Below are 27,331 nucleotides of genomic sequence, written 5' to 3' on the forward strand. Positions count from 1 at the left end.
TCTAAATCCTTCGTTTTCCTGGCACCAGTGGAACCCAATGAAAGGAGAAAGTACTTGGTCGATAAACCTCTGTGGCCTGGCACTCTTGTAGTCATGAGTACATTAATTTTTACTTCTCAGCTCTGGGACAAGCTAGCTCCCATGCTGTGAGGACATGTAAGTAACCCTTTGGAGAGGCCCATGTTGCGGGACCTGAGGCCTCCTGCCAACAGCCAGTACCAACGTGCCAGCCATGAGAATAAGCCATCTTGGGAGTGGATCCTCCAGCTCATTATACTTTCAAATGATTAAAATTCATGAAAGACCTTGAACCAGAACCACCTATTTGTCACTCCCAATTTCTTGACTCATAGAAACTGAGATAACACAAAATATTTATTACTATTTTAAGTCACTAAGTTTTGGGGTTATTTTTTTACCTAGCAAAAGACAACTAATATGGTAGATGTGCGTTTTGTATGGTGTTTTGTTACTGAAATGACTCTAGATTTGCAAGTCTATTAATTTGGTTAGCTCCTTTAAAGCACAATGCTTACCACGACCCCAGTGCCTCTTATTCTGGTCTGTACACCAGAAAACTGGCTTCTCTCCAAGGGTAAATAACTGAGAGAAGTGATAGAAAACTTAACAATGCTCTCCTTATAAAATAAGCTACTATAATAACCACAGAGAAAGGAAGCCTTTTAATTGCTACTTTTATTTCACTTTTTGAAAAAAAAAAATCTAAGCTTAATCATGGGTTTACTTTAGTCCAAGGCAAATCTTCCAAGTTCTTTAAAAAAAATTGTTATTTAAGTATAATACACATACATAAAAGTGCACAAATCAAGAGAACATCTTGATGCATTATTACAAAGTCAACACATCATGTAACCACTACCTAGACAAAACATCACCAGCTTTCCACAAGCCAACTTGGTACTCTCTCATCACTACTAGTCTCCCTGTTCCCCAAGAGCAACCATCATCCTGACTTCTAACATCATTCATTAGTGTTGAACTTCATATAAATGGAGTCACATAGTATATATTCTTTTGCTCAATTAATTTGCATTTTTGATTTAGGATTATAAACACCTTCCCTGCCAGTAGAATATGCTTCACTTGTTATTTTGGATAAACGTTGATAGCCACAGATTGTCAGCAAGTTCACAAATACACTAGAGAGAGTGAAGATACACATATGTCTTTAAGAGGAGAAAAAGCCTTCCAGTTATGTATTGGAATTTCACTGAATCCATGCCTTCTTTTGATTATCATCAGGCAGAGCAGCTAAATTCTCAGAAGTCCAAGGGCTGCCATTTTTCAAGCTGTGTGCACTGGGTAAATTGCCTTATCATCCAAATGTTGCTGGGAGGATGAAGTGAGATGTAAAGGCACTCTGTAAACTGTAAAACATGCTACACATAGTTCAGGTGTTGTTTTGATGTTGAGGTTCGTCTTGGCAGCCTCAGATGATGATTCTTTGATTCTTCAGGATGATCCATGGGAGCTCACGGACTTGGATAGAAGCTTCCTTAGGTCAAGGACAACATGCACATGTATTTTTTTGGTGTTGGTGGGTGGGAGGGAGGAGGCAGAGAGGTAAGCCATGCAGGGAACTGAGATGTAGAAGACACGTTACAGCTGTTCTTTGTTGTAGGACCCACTGAGGTAGCTTCCTGCAAGAGCTGGAATTTCCAGGGTGAGGAAATAGGGTTTCCAGAGTTATTCCTATAGCGAGGGGAGCTAGTTTGGAGTGAGCGTTGGTACTTCTATTCAACAAGCAAGACAGCCGCTCCTCTTTCTTGTTCACTCTGCCAAGAGTAGTCATGGCAGGAGAGGTGAAGAAAATAAGGGCTATTACCCAAGAGGCATTCCAATCTCCCAGGCACTTACGAAAAAATTAGTGAGCAAAATAAACCCACATCCCTGTTAAACTTGACGGAGTGAGTGCCTTGAAGGTACCGCAGGACGGGACCGTCCTAGGATAACCTCTGGGAGAAGGGGTGCTTGGAAGGGCCTTTGGTACGTGTGTGCGGTCAGGACGTCAGGGCTAGATAGGACCACGCTCTCACCTCAAAGGAGATGGCAATAAGATGATTTGGAAAAAACCAACAGACCCCACTCACCTCCCGCTCCAAGGTGGGCACCAAATCCTTCATGTCCCCCGGTGCACCGCACTGAAAGGGGGGCCAGACTCTCCTTCAAACAGCCAACCCTACTTCCCGGCTCTCACACCCCCTCCTTAATCACAGGAGGGTGGCGATGGATTTATAACCCACCTCTTTCTTCCAGTTGCCATGGAGACCAACCCCAGTCCTTTCATTCCTTCTGGTACCGGGAACATTTCTCCAACGCAGGCGGAATGGAGGGGGCTTGGCCCAAACACGCCCGTGGCAGGATTGGGGGAGGGGGTGGCAGTAAAAAAAAAAAAAAAAAAAGAGCGCGGGGCGCGATGGGGGGCTTGGCGGCCTCGACCGCAGCAGCAGAACCAGGCCGAAGGACAAAGACTAAGGTCGGCCGCAGATCCAGCCCTTCCGTCCGCCAAAGGCTGGCGGCCAGATGCGGCGCGGGCACCGCTGGGCTGGAGGAGAGCGAGAACCCAGAGAGGAAGGGACTGAGCAGTGGGGCGGGACTCGGGGGCGCGCGGCGCCGTCCCGGGAGTGCTCTGGGGACCTGGGGCGCCGACCTGTCCACCCGTGCGGGCGCGCGCGCAGGGGAGGAGGAGGCGCGGGTCCCTCCACCCACGCGTCCATTGGGCAACGCCGCCATCACTCGCCCCTCAGCCACACCGCCTTCTCCTCCTCAGCCGACCTCGGATCCCTTCCCCCGCCATCCTCCACCCCGCTCTGTCCTGGGAGCGTCTCATTGGACGGAGGCGCGGTCAGTCTGCCTCGAGTCAGGGAGCCGATTGGACACAAGGGTTTCAGGCCGCCCCCAGCCTGTTGGGATTGGCTTGCTGCGCGTTGGCGCAACGGAAGAGGCGGCTGGCCGAGGGTGCGCCTCTGCTCCGGCTGGACTGCCGCGGAGGAGGCAACGAGGGGGTCCTGCGCTGGGGGCCTGGCTCGGGCGGCAGCGGTGGCTGCAGCGGATGGGAGCAGGCCGGTTCGGCGCACCTATGGAGCGCCACGGCAGTGCTGCCGCTACTTCCCCCTCGTCGACCCGTGAGTCGGCGCCCGGAGGGCTCGATGGGCGGCGGCAGGAGCCGCTGCGGCGCCGGGCGAACAGCGCGTCGGCACCCGCGGTCGGGGCCTCAGCTTCGGCCTCAGCCTCGGCCTCGGCCTCTGCTTCGGTGGAGGGCGTAAGGCGGGACCGACCCGGCTCCTACAGCGGCACTACCTCGGTCTCCCGCCAACGCGTGGAAAGCCTTAGGAAGAAGCGGCCGCGTAAGTGCCGGGCGGGGCGCCCTCGCGGTTAGCTCTGCCCTCTTCCGGTCCGGCCGCCGTTTTTCCCGCTCGCGGGCGCGGAGACGGCGCCCCCTCGTGGTGGTTCCAGATTGGTGCGTGGGCAGGAACCCGGCTGGAGGCCTGGGGTCCTCAAACGCGGGGGCTTCGGGATTCGATCCCCGCCCGGCCCTCGAGTGCATTGTCCACGCTCCCTGGTTGTCGGAGTGGAGGGCCCTCTCCCGGGACCCCGACTCCCTCTTAGCTCCTTGGGAGTTCTTTGCCAGAAAGTCACGTGATTGTATCTTGGAGAAGGCTTTTTTTTGACTTATTTCCACCGCTTCCCTTCCCCCCAAAATCCTTTGAATCCCCACTGTCTGTCTTCCGTGGGTTTTTCAAGAGCCGCTCTCTGAGATGTCAAATCCTGTTTAGCTGGAGATTTCGAGCTTACTGGAAAATGGTTAACTGCCCCCTGAGTTGCTGCAGGTCTAAAACTGGATTCCGTGTTCTGTGCACTAAGCTTTGGCTGCTTTTCTTCCCGTGAGAATTCGGGTCATTTCTCACCCAGATACCTCCTTTATTTTCTTTACATCTATTTGCTGATGCTCACGATTTTGGGTTGTAGCATTCTGGGCATTAAGGCCTTTTTTTCTTTTTTTGATGGAAAACGATATTTTTCTGAATCTCGCCTTGGGAGTTGCACACGCTCTTCCTAGAGAATCGATTTCTCCGTTTTATTATTAGGATTTCATTTTCTGTGTTCAAATGTAGTCCAAATATTTTCTCCCCAGGATAGGTCTTCATTTCAGGTCGTCTATTTAGTAGGCATTGCTATTGTTGGAAGTATCCATTGTCCAGATACTTATATGAGCCCTACGATATAGTGACGTTTTACATATGGTTAGATTTTTTTTTTTCCTAGCTGTTGTACCCAGATTCCTGTTTCAGGAAATAAACTTGTTTTAAATGCAGATCTTGAGAGTGAGGACGTGGCAAGATGAGTATCTTTATTGGATGGTCTTGTATCTTAGTCCAACCACCCAGTTGGTTTGCTTTTAACTTACACATTTGGATGATTAAATGTAGTAGCCCTATTTTGCTATGAAAAGTTTGGGAGTTTTCAATTCTGTTGTCTTTTCCTATCCTCTTGAAATTTGGAAACCAGATTATCCACTTTCGACCTATACCATTTTTAGAGCCAATTATCTGGTTTGTATTTTATTTGAGAGACACCTGATTTTTAAGCACTACAGAACATAAGTTCCTAAATCGTTTTCTACTATATCTTTGGATATGGATGCACATGCTAGAGATTCATTCAGCAAATGAGAATCTAGCCAGCCATATAGCCAGGCTGTGGCCATTAGCCACAGGATTCTAAATAGGTATTGTATTTTGGGTGTTTGCACGGATCAGCACTCTAAAATTTTTCTTTTTTAATTAAAATTTTTTTTCAGGCACTATTCTGAGAGTTTTAGTAACTCATTAGCCTTCACAACTCTGAGGTAGGTGGTAGTATTTCATTTTACGGATGAGAAAACTGGGGCACATTTGCCCAGTGTTAAATAGCTGGTGAGTGTAAACTCAGGAATTTTAGCTTCATAGCATCTGCTCTTAACCACTGTGCTTTATATTTATAAATGGTTATGTTCTAGTAGCTATTTCTTCATTGTTTTAAGACCATGCATAATCATTATCTTTTGTGTTCAACGTTCTCTTATTTGAGGTGAACATTTCTAGCTTCTTCCAAATTTTGAGCATAAAAAAATGACCTGGGGAGTTAAAAATGCGGATTCCCTGCCTGGGTCCAGTTCTCTCTTTTGAATCAGAATCTGGAGAGGGTTAAGAAGCTCATCATATCATTCAGATACAGGTACTCAAAGACCACTCTGAAACACACTGGTGGTTTTGAAACTTCTTTTATACAAGATGAATATTCATGTAGGATTTTTTTGTTGTTTGCTGTTTGGTGTCTCTCAGATAATGAGACCCGCTAAAAAAAAATAAACAAGGTCTTGTTCTTCCTCCCATTTGCTCTTTCTGTACTGTGTCAGGGTGCACCTGTTAGATGGAGAGGCAGCGTGTTGGCTGCTGAACCCTTCAAGAATATACAGTTGACTCTGGAACGACATGGGTTTGATTTGCACGGGTCCACTTACACCAGGAATTTTTCAATAAGTACCCGCAGAATTTTTCACCCACAGATGGGGAGGGCTGACTGCATTAGTCTGTGCCATTTTATATAGGGGACTTGAGCATCCTCTTATTTTGGTATCTATAGGGAGTCCTGGAACAAATCCCCCTTAAATAATGAGGGACAACTAAGTTTTTGGGGAGTTAGAAGCTATACAGATTTTCGATTTTGTGGTTGTCTTTGCCTCTACCCCTCCCTTGTTTAAGGGACAATTCTTCCTTCGTCTTAACTGAGAAAATTCAACAAAGACTAAATATTTCTGTATTTCTTGTTGGGAGATTGGATATGGGGTGGAGTCACCTTTTGAGGTTAGAAAATGTTCCAGTGTCATTACACTACTTACCTAAAGGTAGGAAACTAGTTGTCATTTGAAACTACAAGGAGCTATATTCAGCGTATCATAGGAATTCTTGTGGGCTCTGGTTATAGTCATGTTTTGCCTAGAGCAGTGTGATTCCCAAACCTATCCCTATCCCAGACTTAATGCATCACTGTCATTAGGGATGAGACTAGCTAGGCATGTGTGTAACTAAGAAGTTCTTTAAAAGTTTAGATTAGGTGGAGTATGTCTCATAGGATTAAGAGAAATACCAAATAAAGATTGATTTAAAATAGTGGAAACAAATATGCTAAAGTTGATAATAGAGTGCTTACTTGTTTGTGTTTAGACACTATGCCAAATATTTTATAAAAGTCTCATTTAAAAGTCTCACAATACTCTGGTTTCTCTTCAGATCGTATAAATCTTTCGCCTTTTAAAAGTCTCACAATTATTTTGTGAGGTAGGTGTGTTTTATTCCCAGTTTCCAGATAAGGAAATGAACTCAGTGAAATTGTCCCTCTGTCCAAGCACATACAGTGAGTTAGTAATGGAGCTATGTTTTGATTCTGGGTGTCTGAGTTCAGACCCAGTGTTCTTGACTTTCTCCATCTTGGAATAGGGGAAGGTACACATAATGTAATCCAGAGCAGTGGTCTCACGTGGAGTCACTCAAGCTTAAAAAAACCCTTTATATCTACAAGAGGGTCTAAGAACATGCATCTTTTAATTTAAATTTTAATGAGGCATAATTACATACAGTAAAATGTACTATTTTGACAAATGTATACACTCATGTAACAAGAGAACATGCATTTTAATCAAGGGCGCCAGATGTGTAGCAGATGTGCAGGAGGTGTGGAAACTGGGATCAGAGTCCTCCATGGCAGTGTGGCGAGGAGCTGGATCTTGCAAGGTGACTCCCAAACATGTTGTAGCTGCCTGGAACATCTTTGGGACTTACTGATTTGGGGCTCATCCCAATCATGGAATATCCTTAATCTCCATTAGTTTAGAAAATAAAGCTTTTGTTTGTAGCTTGAAAAATACTAAACTAGAAAACGGATTGTTTTTCCTTGGCTTTTGGAAGAGTACCAGTGTTGGCAGAATAGAACTGGTGCTGGGGCCCCAGAAGAGTGCCCTTTATCAGATGCAGTGTTAAGTCTTCAGTTAGGGAATTAGGAAGGGCTGCCCACTGGGAGTTTAGGGAAAAAGTTAGATTTCTGTTGCTGTGTAACTCATTTTTGAGAGACAAAATGGAAGAAGATACTTTTTGACCTATTGTTTTACCAACTTTAGATGAAATCAAAGTAAACATGGCCCCTCTTTTGGATGTATAACAAATACAAAACATTAATAAGCAGGGTCTAAAAATAGTCCATCATGTAGCTGTATAAAATGGTACGGTATGTTATTTTAGGGACCTAACTATGACTCATGCATTTAGATAATAAGATTGTTCAGGGTTGGCATCCCTGCCGTCTATCTAGAGGGACTGTAAGCAAGAAGAGATGTGTGCTGTTAAAAATAATTTGCTTAAACATATGTTAAAAGGAGAGGGAATGAACAAGATAATAGACTATAAGCTGTTGGAGAGGACTTTTTCAGGCAGTGGAAAGAATGGCTATTTTAACACGTCATTTAAAAGATCAGTGATATTCCTTGGGCTTAAGTTTATAACTTAGTGAGCATTTTTTTAGGTTCATAACTTGGTATCTTTATCTTCAGGCACTTTCCTTTGTCAATTTATGACCACGAGAATGACTAGGATGTGAAAACCCCTTTTTAAAATAATGGCTTAAATTTTGCTGTCTAAAAGTGAAAGCCATCTTGTGTTTTTTCAGTAGTCTATTAGGTTTAGTGTGTTTATATTTCCCCAATGTAAAGTTTATTGTTTAGCCTACTGATTTTATAACATAGTATTTTTTAAGTATCTAGTCCCGGAGTTAAAACTCTTGTTACTAAGAATAATTGTTGTTGAGGTATATCTTTTTAACGTGAGGACAAGGATTGCTGCCTCCAGCATAGGGTTTGGGTTTGCAGTATTCTAACCACGTGTGGTCTGGTAAAGATACACTTCATAATGTTGGGAAATGGAGCACATTTTTATGAACCATGTATTTCCCATTGGAAAGCATTTCAGTTGGGACCTGTTATGAGACATTGTGCTAAAAATGGTTTTATAAGAATAATCTGAGGGAGAGTTTAAATTCTTTCTAGAATTTAGAAAGAATTCTAAAGTGTCTGAAGTGAAGTATAGATTGTCTAGACTGAGTACTTTGGAGGTCTTAATATCAGGAAATATGCTAAGGGCTGCAAAACAGACTAAAATGTTTGTGAAAGTTAATGGAAGAACTCACTCATTCTATTGGTGAGATATGAGGAATGTGATAGTATAATAAGAATTCCTTGTTCTTTGACTTCTCCATTCAGAAACACATAGTGTTTTGAATAGGTATTCTTTGTATATAGTATATGCAGTAGTCTCACAGTCAGTGATTGGAATCTAAGCCCCTTTGGACAGGCTGAATGTTTATAAATAACAGACTTGCATGGCCTGAGATGATTCCCTCAGCCTCTTGGATATGTAAACAGTCTGATCAGCAGTGCAGAGAAGAAACCAGAAACCATTAAATGTGTAACAAGGAAATGAACTGAATTACTTTTCCTTACATGTTCTTTATTTATCTAAAGTATGTGAATTTTATTAAACTGCTTTTTAATTTTGTTTTCTTACTAAATATATGCATTCTGTGCTTTTAGATTTGTGTAGTGACTTGTGAAAAGATACTTGTTAAAGGACTTAGGAAATCTTGGTTTTGAGTCCCACCTCTACCTTTCCTTGACTGTGACCTTGGGCTCTTTTGTACTTATTTCTTAATCTATAAAGTGGGGTGATTATAGTACCCACCTTGATGGCCATTGTAAACATTTAAATCGGTAAGTTGTGCAGTAAAGTCCTCTTACAGTGTTTGGCTCTTAATAGATGATCATTTAAAACAATTGCCATATATTACTAATTTTTCAGTTTTTTAATCTAAGGAAACAGAATTAAGGCTTAATTTGCTTTAAGCATTACAAAATCTTCCATTGGTTTTAGGTATGTCCATATCTAAAGATTCCAATCCTGTTCATGTGATGTGTTTGTTGGTGAAGTGGTATGTCGATTCTTTACTATCCACAAGGGTGGCATCATCTTAAAGTTGATGGTCAAAGAATGGGACTGCTAGTAGGAAAATAGGAGTTGAATCTCCGTGCTTCAATTATATCCAGCACTGTTGCTTTTTTAAGAGTGAAGAAACTTTTTTTTTTCTTGTAGGTGCATGATTCATGCCAGGTTGGTTAGGCCTGTCATGGAATGCAATTTCTATTGGTGTGAAAAAAATCAGTGCTTCCTTGGGACTGAGGTGGAATGGCTGTTGGGGAGTCAAACACAGTGTTCTCTTTAGAATTGTATTGACGTTGTTAGTTAATTTGGGGAGAATTGACATTTTAATAAATTTCCTTCTTGGAACAGGGTACATTTTCCCATTGCTATGTCTTTCAACATGCCATTTTAATCACTATCATACATATTTAGTATTAAGTTTATTTCTAATTATTTTATGGCTTTTGTTATGCATGACATTTTTTGTCATTTTCTTGTGGTTTTGCTTATTATAGGGGAAAAGCTATTGGTATTTGTATTTTTTTGTACCCAAATACTTAAATTTTTTTTATTCTGTTGGTTTAATTGATTTTTCTTAATTTTTAGGAATATTGAGATAATCATGGTTTTTTCCAATTTACTAATGTAAGCAAGCCTCATTTATTGAACTTCTAATGTGAAAACCATCCTTGCATTCCTGAGAAGTATCCCTGTTGGCTACGGTGTATTACTCCTACTGCATAGCTCTATTCTATTGTTTAATAATTTCATGTTTTTGCATTTGTGTTGTGGGATTCTTTTCTAGTTTGATATGAGATTAGAATGACTTGGGAATCATTCTAGATTTTTCTGTGCCCTAGAAGCTTTTATAGGTTTGCCTGGAAACCATTGGGGGCCTGGTGCTTTTTTGTTGTTGTTCGGGTGGTAGATGTTTGACTACTTTTTCAAAATGTTCAGTGCTTTTGATTTCTGTTTTCTACCTCATCTTGGGCCACTTTTTGTACTCTATTTTTTCTAGCTAATCCTCTATTTAGTTTCCATTTTAAACTTACTGTTTTAAAGTTGTATATTGGTTTATTTGTATAATCTCTGTTATGTACTCTTTCATCTTCTTTGATCTTTTTTTAAATAAAGAAAAGCTATATCCTTTTTTTCTTGGATATACTTACCAGAAATTTGTTTTGATAGCTTTTTCAAAGCTTGATTTTTATTGATCAGCCTTAGTGTGGCTTTGTTCACAACAGTGATGTTTTTCTAATTTCATTTACATCTTGCTTTTATCTTTAATGACTTCCTTCTGCTTATTTTGGGTCTATTTGGTCTGTTTTATTTTTCTAGCATTTCAAATTGTATGTGACATTCCCTTTTGTTCAGGTTTTCTTCTTTTTGCATACATCTGATAAACATTTAAGGCTAGAAGTTTTTCTTTGAGTCACCTTGGGGGTATCATACTGTTTTTGATATATAGTGTTCTCGTTGTCATCCATTTTAAAATAAATTATGTTTTGATTTCCTCTTTAATCTCAGAGTTAATAATAGTGGGTTTAAAATTTTCCAGATGGATAGATTTATTTTTTTGTGTCTGTTGGATTAATTTCTAATTTTGAAGTATTGTGGAAAGTGAATGTGGTTTGTTTTTGTTCTTTGGAATTTGAGGTTTTTATAAAGCTAGTGCACTTAATTTTTGTGAATGGTTTATGGGTATTTGAAAGGAAAGTGTATTTGGTTTTTTGATACAGTTACATTTGTGTTTAATAGATCACCTTGTTAGCTGATAATTAAATCCTCTGTATACCTTTATTTTGTGTGTGTGTGCAAATTTGAGGCCTATGTCATTCTTACACTGATTTGTCAACTTATTTTTAATATTTTTTGAAGCATGTGTTAGGATCATATCAGTTACACTTTTTTATGCATGTGACATTCTTTTTTTCCACTTCTAATTCTTTTTGTTTGCTTGAATTCTGTTTAGTCTCTTAGTATTGTTATTTGCTTTCTGTTAATATTTGCTTGACAACAATGAAGTAGCATTTTCCAGGCATTTATTTTGCTTACCCAAATTCAACTACCTAAATGTGGCAAATCTGTTTAAGTAAATGGTGCCAGTGATTTCTACCCACTGATTCAGTGAATACGTATATAATTGGGAATAAGTGTAGGTATAAAAGTTGTGTATCTTACTTCCTTGGTAGATGACTCTTTGGAGGGACATCTCTTGTCTTGTGAGCATAATCCCTGTCAAGTGCAGTGCTGATCTTGAAACGTGAGTTTGCTTTTTACAATACCATGGTTCCTAAATGTAAGTCAGCTGCTCTGTCAGTCTCCAGTGAAGTGCTGAAGGTTTTGATGTGAAAGCAGTACTTTTGACTGAAAGCTGTTTTTATCTTAAAGCATCCAACTCTTAACGATGGGACTCTCTTGTGGTATTTTACCATTTATTTACCTTCAATCTACTAAAATTATCTTGTTTTAGATGTACTTTTTAATGTAAGCATATAGTTGAATTTCCTCTTCAATCTGGAATGAAATTTGACCTATTTGTGATTACTGATATGTTTGCATTCATTCTTGTCACTTTTAATTTTGTATTTACCATACCATGCTTTTCTTCTTCCGTTTTGTTTATGCGTTGCCGAAGCGAGCACCTTTTTTTTTTTCTTTTTTTTTAAAGATTTTATTGGGGAAGGAGAACAGGACTTTATTGGGGAACAGTGTGTACTTCCAGGCCTTTTTTCCAAGTCATGTTGTTGTCCTTTCAGTCTTACTCAGCTCCAGGTCCAGTTGCGGTTTCTAGTTGCAGGGGGCACAGCCCACCATCCCCTGCGGGAGTCGAACCGGCAACTGAGCCATCCAGGAGCTCAGTGGCAGCTCAGCTCAAGGTGCTGTGTTCAATCTTTTTATTTATTTTTTATTTTTTTAAAATTAAATTTATTGGGGTGACAATTGTTAGTAAATTTACATAGGTTTCAGGCGTACAATTCTGTAATACATCATCTATAAATCCCATTGTGTATTCACCACCCAGAGTCAATTCTCCTTCCATCACCATATATTTGGCCGTGTTCAATCTTAATTGCAGGGGGCGAGCCCACCATCCCTTGCGGGACTCAAGGAATTGAACTGGCAACTTTTGTGGTTGAGAGCCCACTGGCCCATGTGGGAATCGAACCGGCAGCCCTCGGAGTTAGGAGCATGGAGCTCTAACCGCCTGAGTCACCGGGCCGGCCCCTTTTTTCTTCATTTTTGAACTGATTTTTTTTTCTTCCCTACTTGTTTGAGGGTCATATGTTCATTCTCTTCTTCTGGAATTTACTTATGTATTTTTAATGCCTGTATTGTCACTTCTGTATTCTTGTTTAGAATTAATGAGGATCTGTATCTTTTTTCCCACAAGACAGACCTGTTGCTTGCTTTCACTTCCCTCTCCTTTCTCTTCCCCTTCCTGTGTTGAAATCATGTAAGTATTTTAGTTGCAGATTACTTATTTTTCTAAAAGTCAGCATCTATGGCTTCTTTTGCTTATTATTGTTTCTTATAGCTCGTATCTTGTATGCTTTTTAAATTGGTATTGGAGTATATCTACTAATTATGTCAGAGAAGGTTTTTGCGTAGTAAATGTTGAGCCTCTTTCATGTGTGAAAATTTCTTTTGCATTGCCTCTTGAAACCTGATTTGTCTGGAGATGAGTTTCAAAATCTTTTTCCTTATAACCTTGAAGTTATTGCTCCATTGTCTTCTAGCACCTGTGTCCCTGATGAAGTCTAATTTTACCTTTATGTGATTTATTTATTCTTATAGGAATTCATTTTTTCCTTTGGAAATTTTTAGGATTTCCTGAAATTGCAATACCATGTGTCCACGTCTCCTCTTTCTCCATTAATTGATTCTATTTAACACTTAACTGTGGATCCTTCAACTGATGATTAATGTGTCCTCCCTCCCCTGTCTGCCCCAGAAAATTCCTAGAACTCATAAGATAGATATTAGACTCTCTGGTTCTGTATTCTTTCAATATATCTACGTTTCCTTCATGCTCAAGAGGCATTTTGGGAGAATTTCTTAGTTTTCTGTTTGTTTTTTTGTGTGTGCCTATTTTGTTGTTAAATGTATTTGCTTTATTTTGGAAATTAATTTTTCTTATTTTCTTTTGTACAAGTGTCTTTATTGAGGTATAATTTTCATACAATAAACTACATCCTTTTAAAATATACAATTCCATGCATTTTGACAGATACATACTCGTATACCCATGAAGCTCCCCCCCTCACTCCAACCATCAAGGTTTGTGTTACCACGGAAAGTTTTCTCCTGTCCTGGTGCGGTCCTTCCTCCCTCTCTTCCCCAGCCTGTGGTCTGCAGATGCAGAAATGAGTAGCTTGCATTTTCTAGTTTCATATAAATGGATTCCCCTTTGGAGATTCATCTATAGTAGTCTGTCCCCTTTTCTTTTGGTTTTGAAAGCTCTCCTCCCCCAACTAGGAAATTAGCATTAATATAGTTCACAGATCTTTATATCTTAACCTGTTTTACATAAACTCTTTTGTGTATGTGATTTAGTTCTATGTAATTTTATCGTATGTGTAGATTCTTGGAGCCACAACCACAGCTGGTAATCATTTCTTAATTTCTCATTTTTTTAATGATAGCTTATTCATTTTTCGTGGATAAGATCTCATTTTACCTCTGAGGATATTTATGATTGTTAAGTCTCCTGTTTGTTCCTGTCTTTCTTCAGATGTTTAGCTTCTTGTTTTTGTGGTGTTGATTTCCCTTTTGGTGATTCTAGTTTGTAAAGTGATCATCTCTGGTTTGAGGATTGCTGTTTTCCTGTCAGTGGAGGCAGTGTCTGTTTAGCTAATCTAGTAAGTGTAAATTTAGTTTTCATGAAAAAGGTGTTCTGACTTTTTTTTCTTTCCCATTTAGTTTTTCCATGGTTTGGCTTGGATATTGGAGGAACCCTGGTCAAGCTGGTTTATTTTGAACCCAAAGATATCACTGCTGAAGAGGAGGAGGAAGAAGTGGAAAGTCTTAAAAGCATTCGGAAGTACCTGACCTCCAATGTGGCTTACGGGTCCACGGGCATTCGGGACGTGCACCTGGAGCTGAAGGACCTGACTCTGTGTGGACGCAAAGGCAATCTGCACTTTATACGCTTTCCCACTCATGACATGCCTGCTTTTATTCAAATGGGCAGAGATAAAAACTTCTCGAGTCTCCACACTGTCTTTTGTGCCACTGGAGGTGGAGCGTACAAATTTGAGCAGGATTTTCTCACAGTATGCATTTTTTAGCTTATATACAATTTATGGTAATCTGATTGTTAAAAATAATACCAGTAACAAGAGGTGGAGTCATTTCCATCTCTCATGGAACTTGAATTTTCTTGAGTGGAAATAAGGTTAAATGTAAATTAGTGATAGTCAGAAGTTAGCCATCTAAAGATTGTTGTATAGTTTACTTTTTGTCCTGTTCAGCTGAGTCAATGAGCTGAGTCAATGAGAATCAGAACCACTAAAGGCATGGCATTTTGTTCTTCAGCATGAAAAAATAGTGAAGCGGTGATAAGTAGAGCAAGGACTTACCTATAAGTAACAACATCATTAAATCTTTAACAATGAGGTTGAAAAATAATTTAAAAAAATAAATGTCATTTTATGTCATAAAATTGTTTCCAATCTCCTCTACTGTATAGTTTCTCTTATCTCCTTCAATTGCTTCTTGGCAGGCTTACTGTTTAAAAGGAAGCTTCTGACCAAGGAACTCTGGTCAGAAGCAGTAGTTTTCAGGCCTCAGGACTAGTGGAAGATGGTTGACAGCAGGTTCCTCTCCCCAAATGCCTCCTGATGTGTTGTGTGCTGCATGCTTGTTAACAGGCATCTCAGGGTCACGTCTGGACACTGAGGGGAGTGCCATCGGACACTGGCTTTTGTTTTCATTCAGTGAACGCTGTGTGCAAGACCTTGAGGTTAGGTCCTTTGAAGGTGGATAGTGGGGGTAGGTGGGAGAATTGACAAGTGAATTGGACAAGACTCTGGCCTTCAGGGTGATAATAGATTTAAAATATCTTGACCATGTTTTTAATGCCACCAGTGAGAATATTATTCCAGAGATTCTGCCTTTGCCTATGTTGTTCTAAATTTCTTACCCCCATGTGTCACTGTGATTTGTGATCGTGTTCTTTCGTTGTCCTGTATCTCCTGACTCTCTCAAAACTGACCATAATCATAGTATAGAATTGAATTTAAAAAATTAATTAAAAAAATTTATTGGGGAATATTGGGGAACAGTGTGTTTCTCCAGGGCCCATCAGCTCCAAGTCGTTGTCCTTCAGTCTAGTCGTGGAGGGCGCAGCTCAGCTCCAAGTCCAGTCGCCGTTTTCAGTCTTTAGTCGCAGGGGGCGCAGCCCACCATCCCATGCGGGAATTGAACCGGCAACCTTGTTGTTGAGAGCTTGCGCTCTAACCAACTAAGCCATCCGGCCACCCCTAAAAATGAATTTTTAAACAAGGTTTTATATTCTTTGCTTGAATTTCTCTTGATTGTTGGTTTTCAGTGTTTTCTTTTCCACCTGTGAGTAAATGGGAAGGAGCAGGAGAAGAGAGGTTTCCCTTTCTTTGTGGAAGCCTCATATGGATGCTGGACTGTAACTGATAAAGGAAGAAAACCTCTCCATATCCAGCACCCTGCTGAGATACCCTATGGAACATACTTGAAAACCATTTAGGCTGTTACCAGAGGTTCAGCGTTGTGTGGCAAATCGCAAGGAAAGAATGAATGCAAAGTGGATGTTAGACCTTAGGAATTGCTGTTGGGGTTTCTCATTGGTATGCAGCAGCACTATCCTTGAAAACTATGAAAATGAAATGCCTGTCAAATCCTGTTTGTTTATTAGGAGTGACTAATATTTAATAAACCACAGTGAAATAGTTTTAAAAATATAGAATTTACTGTTTCTTTTTCAGTGTGAATCAGATTTCCTCACATGTTGAGTTTGCATGTTGGTGTAACACCTACATTGCATAACTTGTGTTAGTAAAATGACCTATGTATGCATTCAGTTATCTAACTATGGTCAGTTAGTTCTGGGATTCATTAGGAATAATAGCACAGCAGGGCACTTCAGGATAACATGAATTATGGGAAGGACAAAGGATATACTGATTTGGCATGCAATGGCAGAAAACTACTTGGATTCCAATAGGCCACCAGTATAAAATGATTTGGCTTAGAAATGAAAATGCTGGCACTTAAGATTCAAGTGTCAGGAAGTTGGTGTTTAAATTAGTGTTGGCAGGGAGGTCTCAAGGAGATGAGATAAGGGCAGTGATGACCATTTCAAGGCTTGCGTTTGGTCAGAGGAGTAACTTCATATTCCTAACGAGGTATGAATTAAAGATTAAGATGAAGTTACCTATTAACTTCCGTCTCCATTGTGGATCAGAATAAATTGCATGTAAATGTAATCAAATGGGAATTGACTTAAATGGGAGAACGCGCAGGGCTGATCTGGGTTGTAAACAGAAATTGGTGCTTTAGGGGGTTGAGGCATCTTTATATCTGTCGCAGATGTTGACTTCCGTCTCCATTGTGGATCAGAATAAATTGCATGTAAATGTAATCAAATGGGAATTGACTTAAATGGGAGAACGCGCAGGGCTGATCTGGGTTGTAAACAGAAATTGGTGCTTTAGGGGGTTGAGGCATCTTTATATCTGTCGCAGATGTTGAGTGTATATGCTTGTAAACATTCAAATGGGTTAGAAGTTCATAGAGTAAAATGGTGGAAGTTTTTTTTATACCATCTTTCCAGTGTCACCACTGTTAAAAAGTTTACATATCTAGTTTTTTATGCATGACTATATGACATGTACACGTGCATATTAAACATGGTTTTGAAGATAGGCAAATTAGATTGTATTTTATAAAATGTTTCTCAGCTTGCTTTTTTGACTAACAAAATGTCTTGGAGTTCTGCCCACTTTAATTCTTTATTGAATGAAGATGCTCTTCATTAATTTCTGTACAGTACTCCGTAGGTGAATAATAATTTAATCATTCCTTTATCAATTATTTACATGGAATTAAGCTGAAAAACAGTGTTCTAAATTCTGATTCTGCTAAAATTCCCGTCTTCCAGAGGCTGTAACTTGTTTAGATAGTAGAAAACCTCACCTTTTGATTGGCCCTTGTAGCCTTTTGGCTTCAGGTTACTACTAATAAAGTGTGGCTTACCTTGGTACTGCTCTGTAGCCTGGAAGAGGGTCTTTCGGAAGACAGAGGTCAGTATTTGTGGCTCCCGCCATGTGTCGCCAGGTGCTTGCATCACTTGGATTTCTTGGAGCCTGCTTTCTGATGGGGCTGTCGTCTGGGCTGCGCTCCTGCGTCATGCCTGCCAGCAGACATCTGTTTTTCTGCTTGGGATTTTGGCACATTTCTGTAGCTTGCTGCAAGGTTTGTAGGTAAAGTGTTATTTGGGTCAATGGGAGAAGGAGTCTGTCTTGTCAGACCATCCCTGTGTGTGTGGTCTCCAGATTGGTTCTGGGAAGCATGCACCAATAATACCCACCTGTGAGCACTTTTATGGTTTGTTTAATGTAGATGGATGCCTTATTAACTGAAGTTTTTATTTCTGCTTGGCATGTTAAAAAGTCTGAAAACATTTTTATTTCATTACAGATAGGTGATCTTCAGCTTTGCAAACTTGACGAACTAGATTGCTTAGTAAATGGAATTTTATACATTGACTCAGTTGGATTCAATGGACGATCACAGTGCTATTACTTTGAAAACCCTGCTGATTCTGAAAAATGTCAGAAGTTACCATTTGATTTGAAAAATCCATACCCTCTGCTTCTGGTGAACATTGGCTCTGGGGTTAGCATCTTAGCAGTATATTCCAAAGATAATTACAAACGGGTCACTGGTACCAGGTAGGTCTTTTATATAAAGGTGTCTACCTACCTATCTACCTACCTACCTACCTACCTTCTCATCTATCTATCACCTACCTACCTACCTACCTACCTACCTAGTTTTGTCAAAAAAGACTTTATTGGGATACTGGGGCTGCCTTGCAGCACTCCACTCCCTCCAGCTGACCCTCGGCTGGACCCCACGCTCACGCCCAGTGGGCCTTCCCCTGCTGCTCGTGGGGCCGTGCCACGTGCCACTGCTCACTGCTCACCTGCTGCCCAGGTAGCGGCTACAGCGATGATGCCCGCTCCCAAGTTCGGCCCGGCCCAGGGTGTCGGGTTTTACTGGTTGCACCGCGGAGGGTGGGAGCTGCACCGGTCATTATTTATTCTTGATATATAATGGATTAATACTGAGTTTTCAGGTATTGTATATAAGTATACCTACAAGAATCTGTTAAAATTATATGAAAGTACAAATTTTTCTGGACTCATTCAAACAATTGTTTTCTCCTTGAAAGTTATGATGTCATGACCTACTCTTTAATCTTTGCTCAAGGTTTCATTACCATAGTTTCATAAAGCTCATTAGACTCATAGAGTCCATAGTCCCTACCCTCAGATAGTTTGTGGTGTGCATATACCGTGTTTCCCCAAAAATAAGACCTACCCGGACCATCAGCTCTAATGCGTCTTCTGGAGCAAAAATTAATATGAGACCCGGTATTACATTATGTTATATTATTATTATTATTATTATTATTATATTATATTATAGACACAGTCTTATGTAAGACCCAGTCTTATATTAAAAGAAGACCGGATCTTAATTTTTGCTCCAAAAGACGCATTAGAGCTGATGGTCCGGCTAGGTTGTATTTTCGGGGTTACTACAAAGTAACCAAAGTCAGGTAGCATCTATAATGAGAAGGCAAAATCTTTGGTTTGATGAAACTGGCCTAGATTTTATGCGTGTATACACACACACACACTACCCCTTACTCCCTGGGATGATGTGAAATCTAGAAGTTGAGTTACCTACTGTGCAGTAGTAGGGGGGTTAGGGGAGGGTAGTCTGTAAAGGGAGGATTAGGTGACAGGTGAGAATGGAATGTTTTTGGAAGAAAGGAGCTCGGGCTTGGGGTAAACAAGTTTTTTAACAGGTGTGAGTTAAAAGAATGACAAGAGTAAATTTTGGGGGGCAACACATTTATGGAAGAGTTCTGGTGGCCTGAGGAGCCAGGGTGACAAGGTGCTTGGATGGGGATGACTCGGGTCATGCACTTGGAGAGAAAGGGAGGAGATGCCCGCGGGTCATAGGAGTGGGCTGACCTGCACCTCAGGTCCTAGTACTCAACAGATGCCCAGATTGAACTGGGGTCATGCGTGGGGAGGTGGGCCCTGAGTTTTACCACTTTGCTTGTTGGTGTACATGAGTGTGTATCTTTAAGGTTTCTATTAGGCATCTGTTTTTATCTTTTACAGACTTGTGACATCTGCATGATTGGGTTGGGGCAAGAATGGATTGATACATGAATATGATTTTGGGTTCATAAATATTACCTTCATATTATTTTCAAAACATTATAATACTATTTTGTTTTTAATTACAGTCTTGGAGGAGGAACTTTTTTTGGTCTCTGCTGTCTGCTTACTGGCTGTACCACTTTTGAAGAAGCTCTTGAAATGGCATCTCGTGGAGATAGCACCAAAGTAGATAAATTAGTGCGAGACATTTATGGAGGGGACTATGAGCGGTTTGGACTGCCAGGCTGGGCTGTGGCTTCAAGGTAAGGAGGCATGTGTTCTAAGAAATACAGGAATAAAATATTAAGTATTGGGTATATCTTTTCCCTTTAAACAGGTTCACATACTATAAAATCACCTGTTTAAGGTGTTCAATGTAGTGGTTTCTAGTGTATTTATAGAATTGTGCAGCCATCACCATAATCCAATTTCAGAATATTTTCATCATCTCTGAAAGAAACCTTACATCCATTAGCTGTCACCCCACATTCCTCCACACCCAGTCCTCGGTAAAAACTAATCTCTTTTCTGTTTCTATAGATTTCCCTATACTGGACACTTCACATAAATGGTGTCTTACATATAATAATGTGGTTTTTGTGACTGCCTTATTTAGCACAATGTTTTCAAGGTTCATGTAGTATGAAACAATACTTTGTTCCTTTTTATTGCTGAGTAATATTCTGTTGTAGGCGTATGGATGTGTAACATCCATTTCTCAGCTGATAAACATTTCGGTTGTTTCAGCTTTTTGGTGATTGTGAATAAAGCTGCTGTGAACATTCATGTATAAAGCTTTGTGTGGACATCCTGTTTTGTAGTTCTCTTGGATATATTTGTATACCTAGGACTGGAATTGCTGGATCATGTGGTACTGGTAACTGTTTAATCTTGTGAGGAACTGCCAGACGGTTTTCTAAAGTGGCTGCACTATTTTACCATCCCACCTGCAATATATAAGGGTTTAAATTTCTTCATATCCTTACGAACACTTGTTATTGCCTGTCTTTTTGGTTTTAACTGCGTTAATGGGTGATCTCTCATTGTAGTTTTGATTTGCATTTCCCTGATGACTAAGAATGTTGAACATCTTTTCATGTTCAACTTGAAGCTTATTGACTATTTGTCATTTTTGGAGAAATGTCTGTTCAAGTCTTTTGCTCACTTTTTAGTTGGATTATTTGTCTTACTGAGTTGTAAGAATTTTTACGTGTTTTTGAGACAAGTCCCTTATCAAATATATAATTTGAAAATACTTTCTCCCATTCTGTTGGTTGTGTTTTCACTCCCTTGATGGTATCCTTTGCAACATAGAAGTTTTAAATTTAAATAGGTAAGATGAAGTTCATCTATCTTCACTTTCATCACTTGTGCTTTTTGGTGTTACTTGTAAGAAATCATTGCCTAACTTAAGATCACGAAGATTTACTTCTGTATTTTCTTTAAGAGTTAGTTTTATAGTTTTAGCTCTTACATTTCGATCTATGATCCATTTTGAGTTAAATTTTTGTTAAATTTTTGTGCCCAAATCCATTCTTTTGCTTATGAATATACAGTTTTCCCAGCACCATTTGTTGAATAGACTATTCTTTCAGTTCTCTTGGCCGCTTTGTTGAAAATCAGTTGACCATAAATGTATGGTTTATTTCTGAACTCTTAATTCTGTTCCATTGATGTTTATCATTATGCCAGTACCACACTGCCTTGCTTACTGCAGCTTTGTACTAAGTTTTAAAATTAGGAAGTGTGAGTCCTCCACCTTGTTCTTTTTCAAGATTGTTTGGCTAGTCTGGGTCCCTTGACTTTCTATATGAATTTTAGGATCAACTTGTCAATATCTGCAAAAAACGGCAACTGGGCTTTTGACAGGGGTTGTGTTGAATCTGTAGATCATTATGGAGAATATTGCCATCTTTCTTTTTTTTTTAAATTTTTATCTTTTTAGAATATTGCTGTGCTAACACTATCTAGTCTTCTGATCCAAGATGGAGTGTCTTTTCATTTATTTATACCTTTGCTTTCTTTCACCAGTGTTTTGTAGTTTTCAGTGTACATGTGTTATACTTTTGTTAAATATATCACTAAGCATTTTATTGTCTTTGATACTCTGGTAAATGGAATTGTTTTCTTAAATTCACTTTTGGATTGTTTGGAAATACAATCTTTTTGTGTGTATTGGAGGCATGGTTTTTAATAATAGAAAAGGCAATCATATACATGCCTGTTTACTAATTTTAGGCACTTTGTCAGTGCTGTAGATTTCATTTTCTGTGTTTGCAGCATTTGCTTATTGGTAATCACTTTTTCCGATTGGGTTTGTTTTCTGGTCACAGTTACTAATGTAGCAATTCTGTAGGTCAGGTACTTTGAAATATAGTACTTGATTGTACAGGGAAACGTGAAGCTCTTAAGTAGTTACAAAGCATTCTTGCTTTGCTAGGACAATAAAGCAGTTTACCAGATGTGAATGTGACCCTTCAGCTGAGTGGAGCAGCTGGGCAGCTGGGGGGAGTTTCTACTAGAGATGTCTTCCTGGAACTTTCCCTGGTTGCAGAAGCCGCAGTGGTGCCTTATAGTGGATCTGATGAGATTCTGATTGTATGAATATCTGGTATCAAAGCTAAAGAGATTTCAGTGGAAACCACGAGAAATGCCCATTTGCTCATTCAGGGTTCTCTTTGAAGCTGCATTTCTCTTTGAGCAGATGCTTCTTTATAATGAAAAGTTTGAAGATTTGAACAACGTTGCTCTAAAAGTCACTTTTATCTTAGTAAAGTAACAGTCAAGTTCTGTTGGGCTGTGTTACCTTTGGTTTATTAAAGGGATATTTTTTTTTTCCATCACAGCTTTGGAAACATGATGAGCAAGGAGAAGCGAGAGGCTGTCAGTAAAGAGGACCTCGCCAGAGCGACTTTGATCACCATCACCAACAACATTGGCTCCATAGCAAGAATGTGTGCCCTTAATGAAGTAAGGGGACATGAGTCTCTTTAGTCGCTCTGAGGAAAATACAGAACTTCCTGAGAGGGCCCCACCTTGTGTACACATCTGTCTTCTCCGAACAGGGCCTACATGTAGTCATATGTGGTGGAGTTGGTTTCACTGGCAAAGTTAAAACTCTTCACATGTAGATTAACCTTACTTTTCTTTCTTACGAAAAATAAACACTGCTACTATGTAGAGGTAGAGGAGGAAGTAGAGTAAGGTAGGAAAGTGGGCATTGTTCCAGATGATGGGGGCTGTTGGGTGGTGAGAGGGATAATGATGCTGAATCTGGAGTCCACGCTCATTGTGGAGCTCTGGAATCCCTGGGAAGGAGTGACTACAGAGGAAGTCGTGGAAGCTGGGAGAAGACTGAGTGGGCTGAAGAATGAGCACCCCGCTGCCCCTCACCACAGCAGAGCTGTCTTTGTGCTTTCAGCTTCTTTACAGTGCTGCCTTGTAGCATTCAGGTCAAGCAGCATTGTACAGGGCTATGAAAGAACCAAGAATGGCCTTCCTTCCCTTGGGGATCCAGTTGGTGCAGCTTTAATAGCTTGTCCCTATTTTTCATCTTTGTTTAAAATTATTTTTTAAACAGATAAAATAGGCATGTGGCTTATGAAGGAAACCATAAAAGGTATAAAAGTATTGTCTCATTTTTAATTAAAAAGATACTGTATCAGATCAGCAAGTAATTAAAAAATTCATTTGAGTATGCTAATGTTACTAATATGTTAACTATTTTCTTTATTGCGTGTTCCCTTCACTGTGCTTATGTATTTAAGATTTTAGTTTGGTATATATACCATTATATATGTATTTTTTCATAAATACATTTTATATATTTTTTCATAATTTCAATATATATTTTCCATAAATATAAATTTCATGTCTGTATATATGATTTCTTTCATAAGTCATTCACATGGAGCTGGGCAGATGCTTGCTTGCCAGTGATAGCTTTGCAGTAAAGCATTTTTAAGCATGAGGCTATTCCTTGGTTGATAAGGGACTTTATTCTTGATAAGGGACTTAACTCAGGATTGAGTTTTCTCGTAGAAGGAATGTGACCATGCTCATGACTCTTGATATGTTTTTGCCAAGATGTTATCTTTGTGGAAGGGCTGCACCTGTGTAGGTCATCTTTAGTAATCCACGAGTGGGTCAGTTTGACCACAACTTGACTAACACGGGGTGGAATTTCAGTTAGCTGTTTTGGTAACACTTAATAGGTCTACATTTGCTTTTTTTGATCACTAGTGAGGTTGAATTTTTTTCTGTGATATTTCTTGTATAATTTGCCTATTTGTCACTTTCCTTCTTTGAATGGGTTCTTACTACCTTTTTTTTTTTTTACTTATCTGTATAAAACTTTTAATAGTAGTTATTGTTCGTCATATTGAATACACATGTTTTTCCTAATCTGTTTTCTCTGACATTTTCTGATATGCTTTGAAGTGGGTCCAGAGTGGTCTGGGGATCAAATTTAAGTAGCCCTGTATCAATTAGATTAAATGTAAATACTTTTTCTTGATCAGATGCCAACTTGCTGCTAAAAGCTATGCACATGGTCTCTGTTTGGGGCAGCTTTTATGTGAGAACAGAAATTAAAGATTAAAATTAATTGCCTTTGTTTTTGATGTGCTTAGAACATTAACCAGGTGGTATTTGTTGGAAATTTCTTGAGAATTAATACGATCGCCATGCGGCTTTTGGCATATGCTTTGGATTATTGGTCCAAGGGACAGTTGAAAGCACTGTTTTCGGAACATGAGGTAAGCAGACTTATTTCCTATGATAACGTTACCTATAAAGGTCATACAGCTCACACACTGCATTGCAATTTGAAGTAGAGGTGAAATGGGCAGCAGTACTTCTTAATATTTTTGTGATTGTATGATATGAGGTTTAACTTTGTAATTTTCAAAAGCTGTTTCTTACACGATTTAATGCAAAGAAGATTTTTGGTTAATTGTGAGCTTCAGCAATTTAAAAAAAAGCCTCAGTCAACACTCAGCTATATTTCTGATGCCTTACTTTCTAAACTGTTCATTATATTTTTCCCATTGCACTTACTTTATAAATGCACTTACTCGGGGTTCTCCTGTTTTCATTTTTTTGATGTCAGTTTTTATGTATTTGATATAGTTCATGTGACATTTAAGATGTGTGTTCTAAAAACAAATAGATCAGTGAAAAACAATTACAGGACTAGAACCACAATATCATAAAAACTTAATACGTAGGTAGGCTAGAAATGACAAAATGGAAAAGAATTACTGAATTGCTCAACCTGATATCCTATTTTGGAAAGCGCCTTTCTGTTTTTCCAGTTTGGGGAAAAAATAGAACCTGAGCTATAGAAGGGACTCTCTCTCCCCGTTGATTGTGGGGCGAGTGAACTATGTTTCAAGTGTTGCGATTTTTTGATACTGTTGTCATGAACATTTTTCAGAATTATATGTACATATTTACTTTTTAACTGTTTATATGAATTGACAGAAATCAAAGTAGAGATTGCTTTTTTCTTTTAAGTAGCTTTAAGTTTTTCTTTTTAAGTTGCTTAAATTCGTAGCTAAAATGCAAAGCACACAAATTCCCTGTATCAAAAAGCTTAGTTTGTCATCTTTTTTTTAACTTCTAACATTATTATATTAGTAAATCAGTACTGAGTTATCATTTCTTAGACCTTTTACATATATCTTTTTATAATCTTCCACCTTTTATTTTGCTTTATATTAGAATAAAAAGGAATCCTGCTTAATGTTATATTTAGCATGACTTCCTGCTATATTTTTACCTCTTTGAACATTTTTTCTTAGGTAGAACATGGAGATTAATTTCTTAGGTTAACTTTTTTTTTTTTATAGTTTTATTTTATTTTATTTTATTTTTACATCCCTCACACCGTGAACCCCCCTCCCCCCAGGTTAACTTTTTTTTTTACTTATATCTTCATATCAGTTATATGAACCCTTTATGAAACTTTGTTTTTATATTTTTTTGTCATTTCTCTTGCCTGTTGACTTAATTTTCCTCTCTGGTTAGCATTTCTGGTCCGTTTGTCTCTTGTTTTCCATTTTCATTCAGGCCTCTGACTGTAGTGTTGATTTCTGCACAATTGGAACTTTGATTATTGTAGGCTCTCTGAGGCTTGAAATATAGTTGATTCTTGAACAATATAGTTTGGTCCAAGTGTATGTGTTGGTTTTTTTTTTTTTTTTTTTTTTTTTAGTAAATGCAGTTGGCCCTTTGTATTGTGGGTTTCACATCCATGGATTCAACCAACTGCTGGTCAGAAATAGTATTTGAGTTCCCAGCAGTGGACTCAAAAACATGAATTGAAAATACCCGGCTCAGCAAAATGGGTGCACAGGAAATGGGTGTCAGGAATTAAGGACAGTGTTGGCTATGACACATGTAATCATATTTATGGTAATTTAAATAATTCTAAGGAAAATTGCTCTTAATTTTCGTGTACTTTTTCCCCCAGGGTTATTTTGGAGCCGTTGGAGCACTCCTTGAGCTGTTGAAGATCCCCTGATTGTTATGTGGGGAGGGGCTTCCTGGAAACTTCCACAATGGGATCTGTGAACTTTTGTTTTTTAAGAGACTCACTTAATTTTATGATTGTGTACTACCCGAATCAGAGCAAGAAAGGACAAGTGTATTTTTCTAAGTCATCAAGATAAATCCTTAAAAATTCAGTTTAAACTAGTAACCGGTAAGGAAAGATATATGTATGAAAAGTGGACCATGTCCATGGCAGGAGGATTTATTATGTTTAAGTTGCTCTTCAGTTTAGCTTTGTTAAACCTGCCGTGTATTTTTGAAATTCAGCATCACTCACTGGAGCCACATCAGGGGAGAGCTGTTGGGTGTTCAGCTGGCTGGTTTTGTGTCTTGTTGAACTTGCTAATGTGTGTTGTAATCTAATCACAATTTTGTCAACCTGGCCTTGGCTATCATCTGTGCGTTAAATAACTCTGGTATGCATTTAGCCTTTGTGTAAATGTATTGAAAAACATGTTTTATTTCAAAGTTCTGCAGACTTAGTTGGGCAGGTTAATTCTGTTAATTAAGGTTAATTCTCTTAATTCTGATGGAAGTAAGCTAGTACAAAAAGAGTAATCTGGAAGACTAAAATCAGACAAAAAGGGCTGTTAGAATTCACATGTTTTTAGAGAACTGTGGAGAATCTGGTTATACTTTCAGGTTAGTAGAAAGTGAGGAATTGAGTTGTCCATTGATTAACTCATGGCAACAGGGAGGGGTTCGCCCTGCCTTTCTTTCCCATTCCTGGTCTGGGTCCTTGCCAGCCCCCAGGTGGCAGCTGGCCCGTGAGGAGAGACAGGTTTCCAGATGTTGAGATTGACTCGGTAGAGATTGACTTTGGACCTTTTCTCTCTGCTGTGCAGAGTAATTTTAAAAACCTTCCCCTTGAGATAGAGCAACGTTTGTGTCTTATTTTGTATATTATTTGGTGCGTGCATTGCTGTTGAAGGCAATGAAGCGTCTGTATAAAGCATCATTTGAACTAGAAGGAAACCCCAAGCCTCTGCGGCCTTCTTGTGCCCTTAGGTTTTTCAGGCGAGGATATTAGCCTGGGAGAGTCTTGGGAGGGAAGGTTCCACTCGCTGGGAGGGCGTGGCTGGTCCCTGTGGGAGGAGGAAGGAAGCGGGAGAAGGGCTCCCGGCGTCGCTCCGCTCCCTGGTCGGCTGGGATCCCGCCCGCTTCCCATGTTGGCCGCGTGGGGGCAGCACTGGCACGTCCCGGTGGCCCTGAGAGACTAGGGCTGCTGCCTGCCAGGGAGGGCACGGCCGTTTACCAAGAATGGCTGCCTTTGCACGTGGTCCCTGGCACATGTGGGTTATGGGTGTTGCT

General features: G+C 39.6%; 1 protein-coding gene and 1 long non-coding RNA gene across 3 annotated transcripts; one reads left to right on the forward strand and one right to left on the reverse strand.

The window, feature by feature from the left end:
• Positions 1-678: 678 nt before the first annotated feature.
• Positions 679-2,828, reverse strand: LOC308491273. Of its 2 annotated transcripts, XR_013992322.1 has the most exons (3): positions 2,265-2,828; positions 2,112-2,162; positions 679-1,796 (listed from the first exon to the last, which is right to left on the reverse strand). It is a non-coding gene; the product is annotated as an uncharacterized lncRNA (long non-coding RNA). The 2 variants fall into 2 exon arrangements; XR_013992323.1 differs by lacking the exon at positions 2,112-2,162 and having other exon boundaries at positions 2,265-2,793.
• Positions 1,790-26,398, forward strand: PANK2 (pantothenate kinase 2). Its single transcript, XM_081034539.1, has 7 exons — positions 1,790-3,368; positions 13,950-14,302; positions 17,703-17,956; positions 19,552-19,728; positions 22,312-22,435; positions 24,097-24,222; positions 25,941-26,398. Exons 1-7 carry the CDS (start codon positions 2,348-2,350, stop codon positions 25,989-25,991), a joined length of 2,106 nt encoding a protein of 701 aa, XP_080890665.1. The 5' UTR covers positions 1,790-2,347; the 3' UTR covers positions 25,992-26,398.
• Positions 26,399-27,331: the final 933 nt, after the last annotated feature.

Source organism: Rhinolophus hipposideros (assembly GCF_964194185.1).
Source record: "Rhinolophus hipposideros genome assembly, chromosome: 22".
NCBI classification, from domain to species: domain Eukaryota; kingdom Metazoa; phylum Chordata; class Mammalia; order Chiroptera; family Rhinolophidae; genus Rhinolophus; species Rhinolophus hipposideros.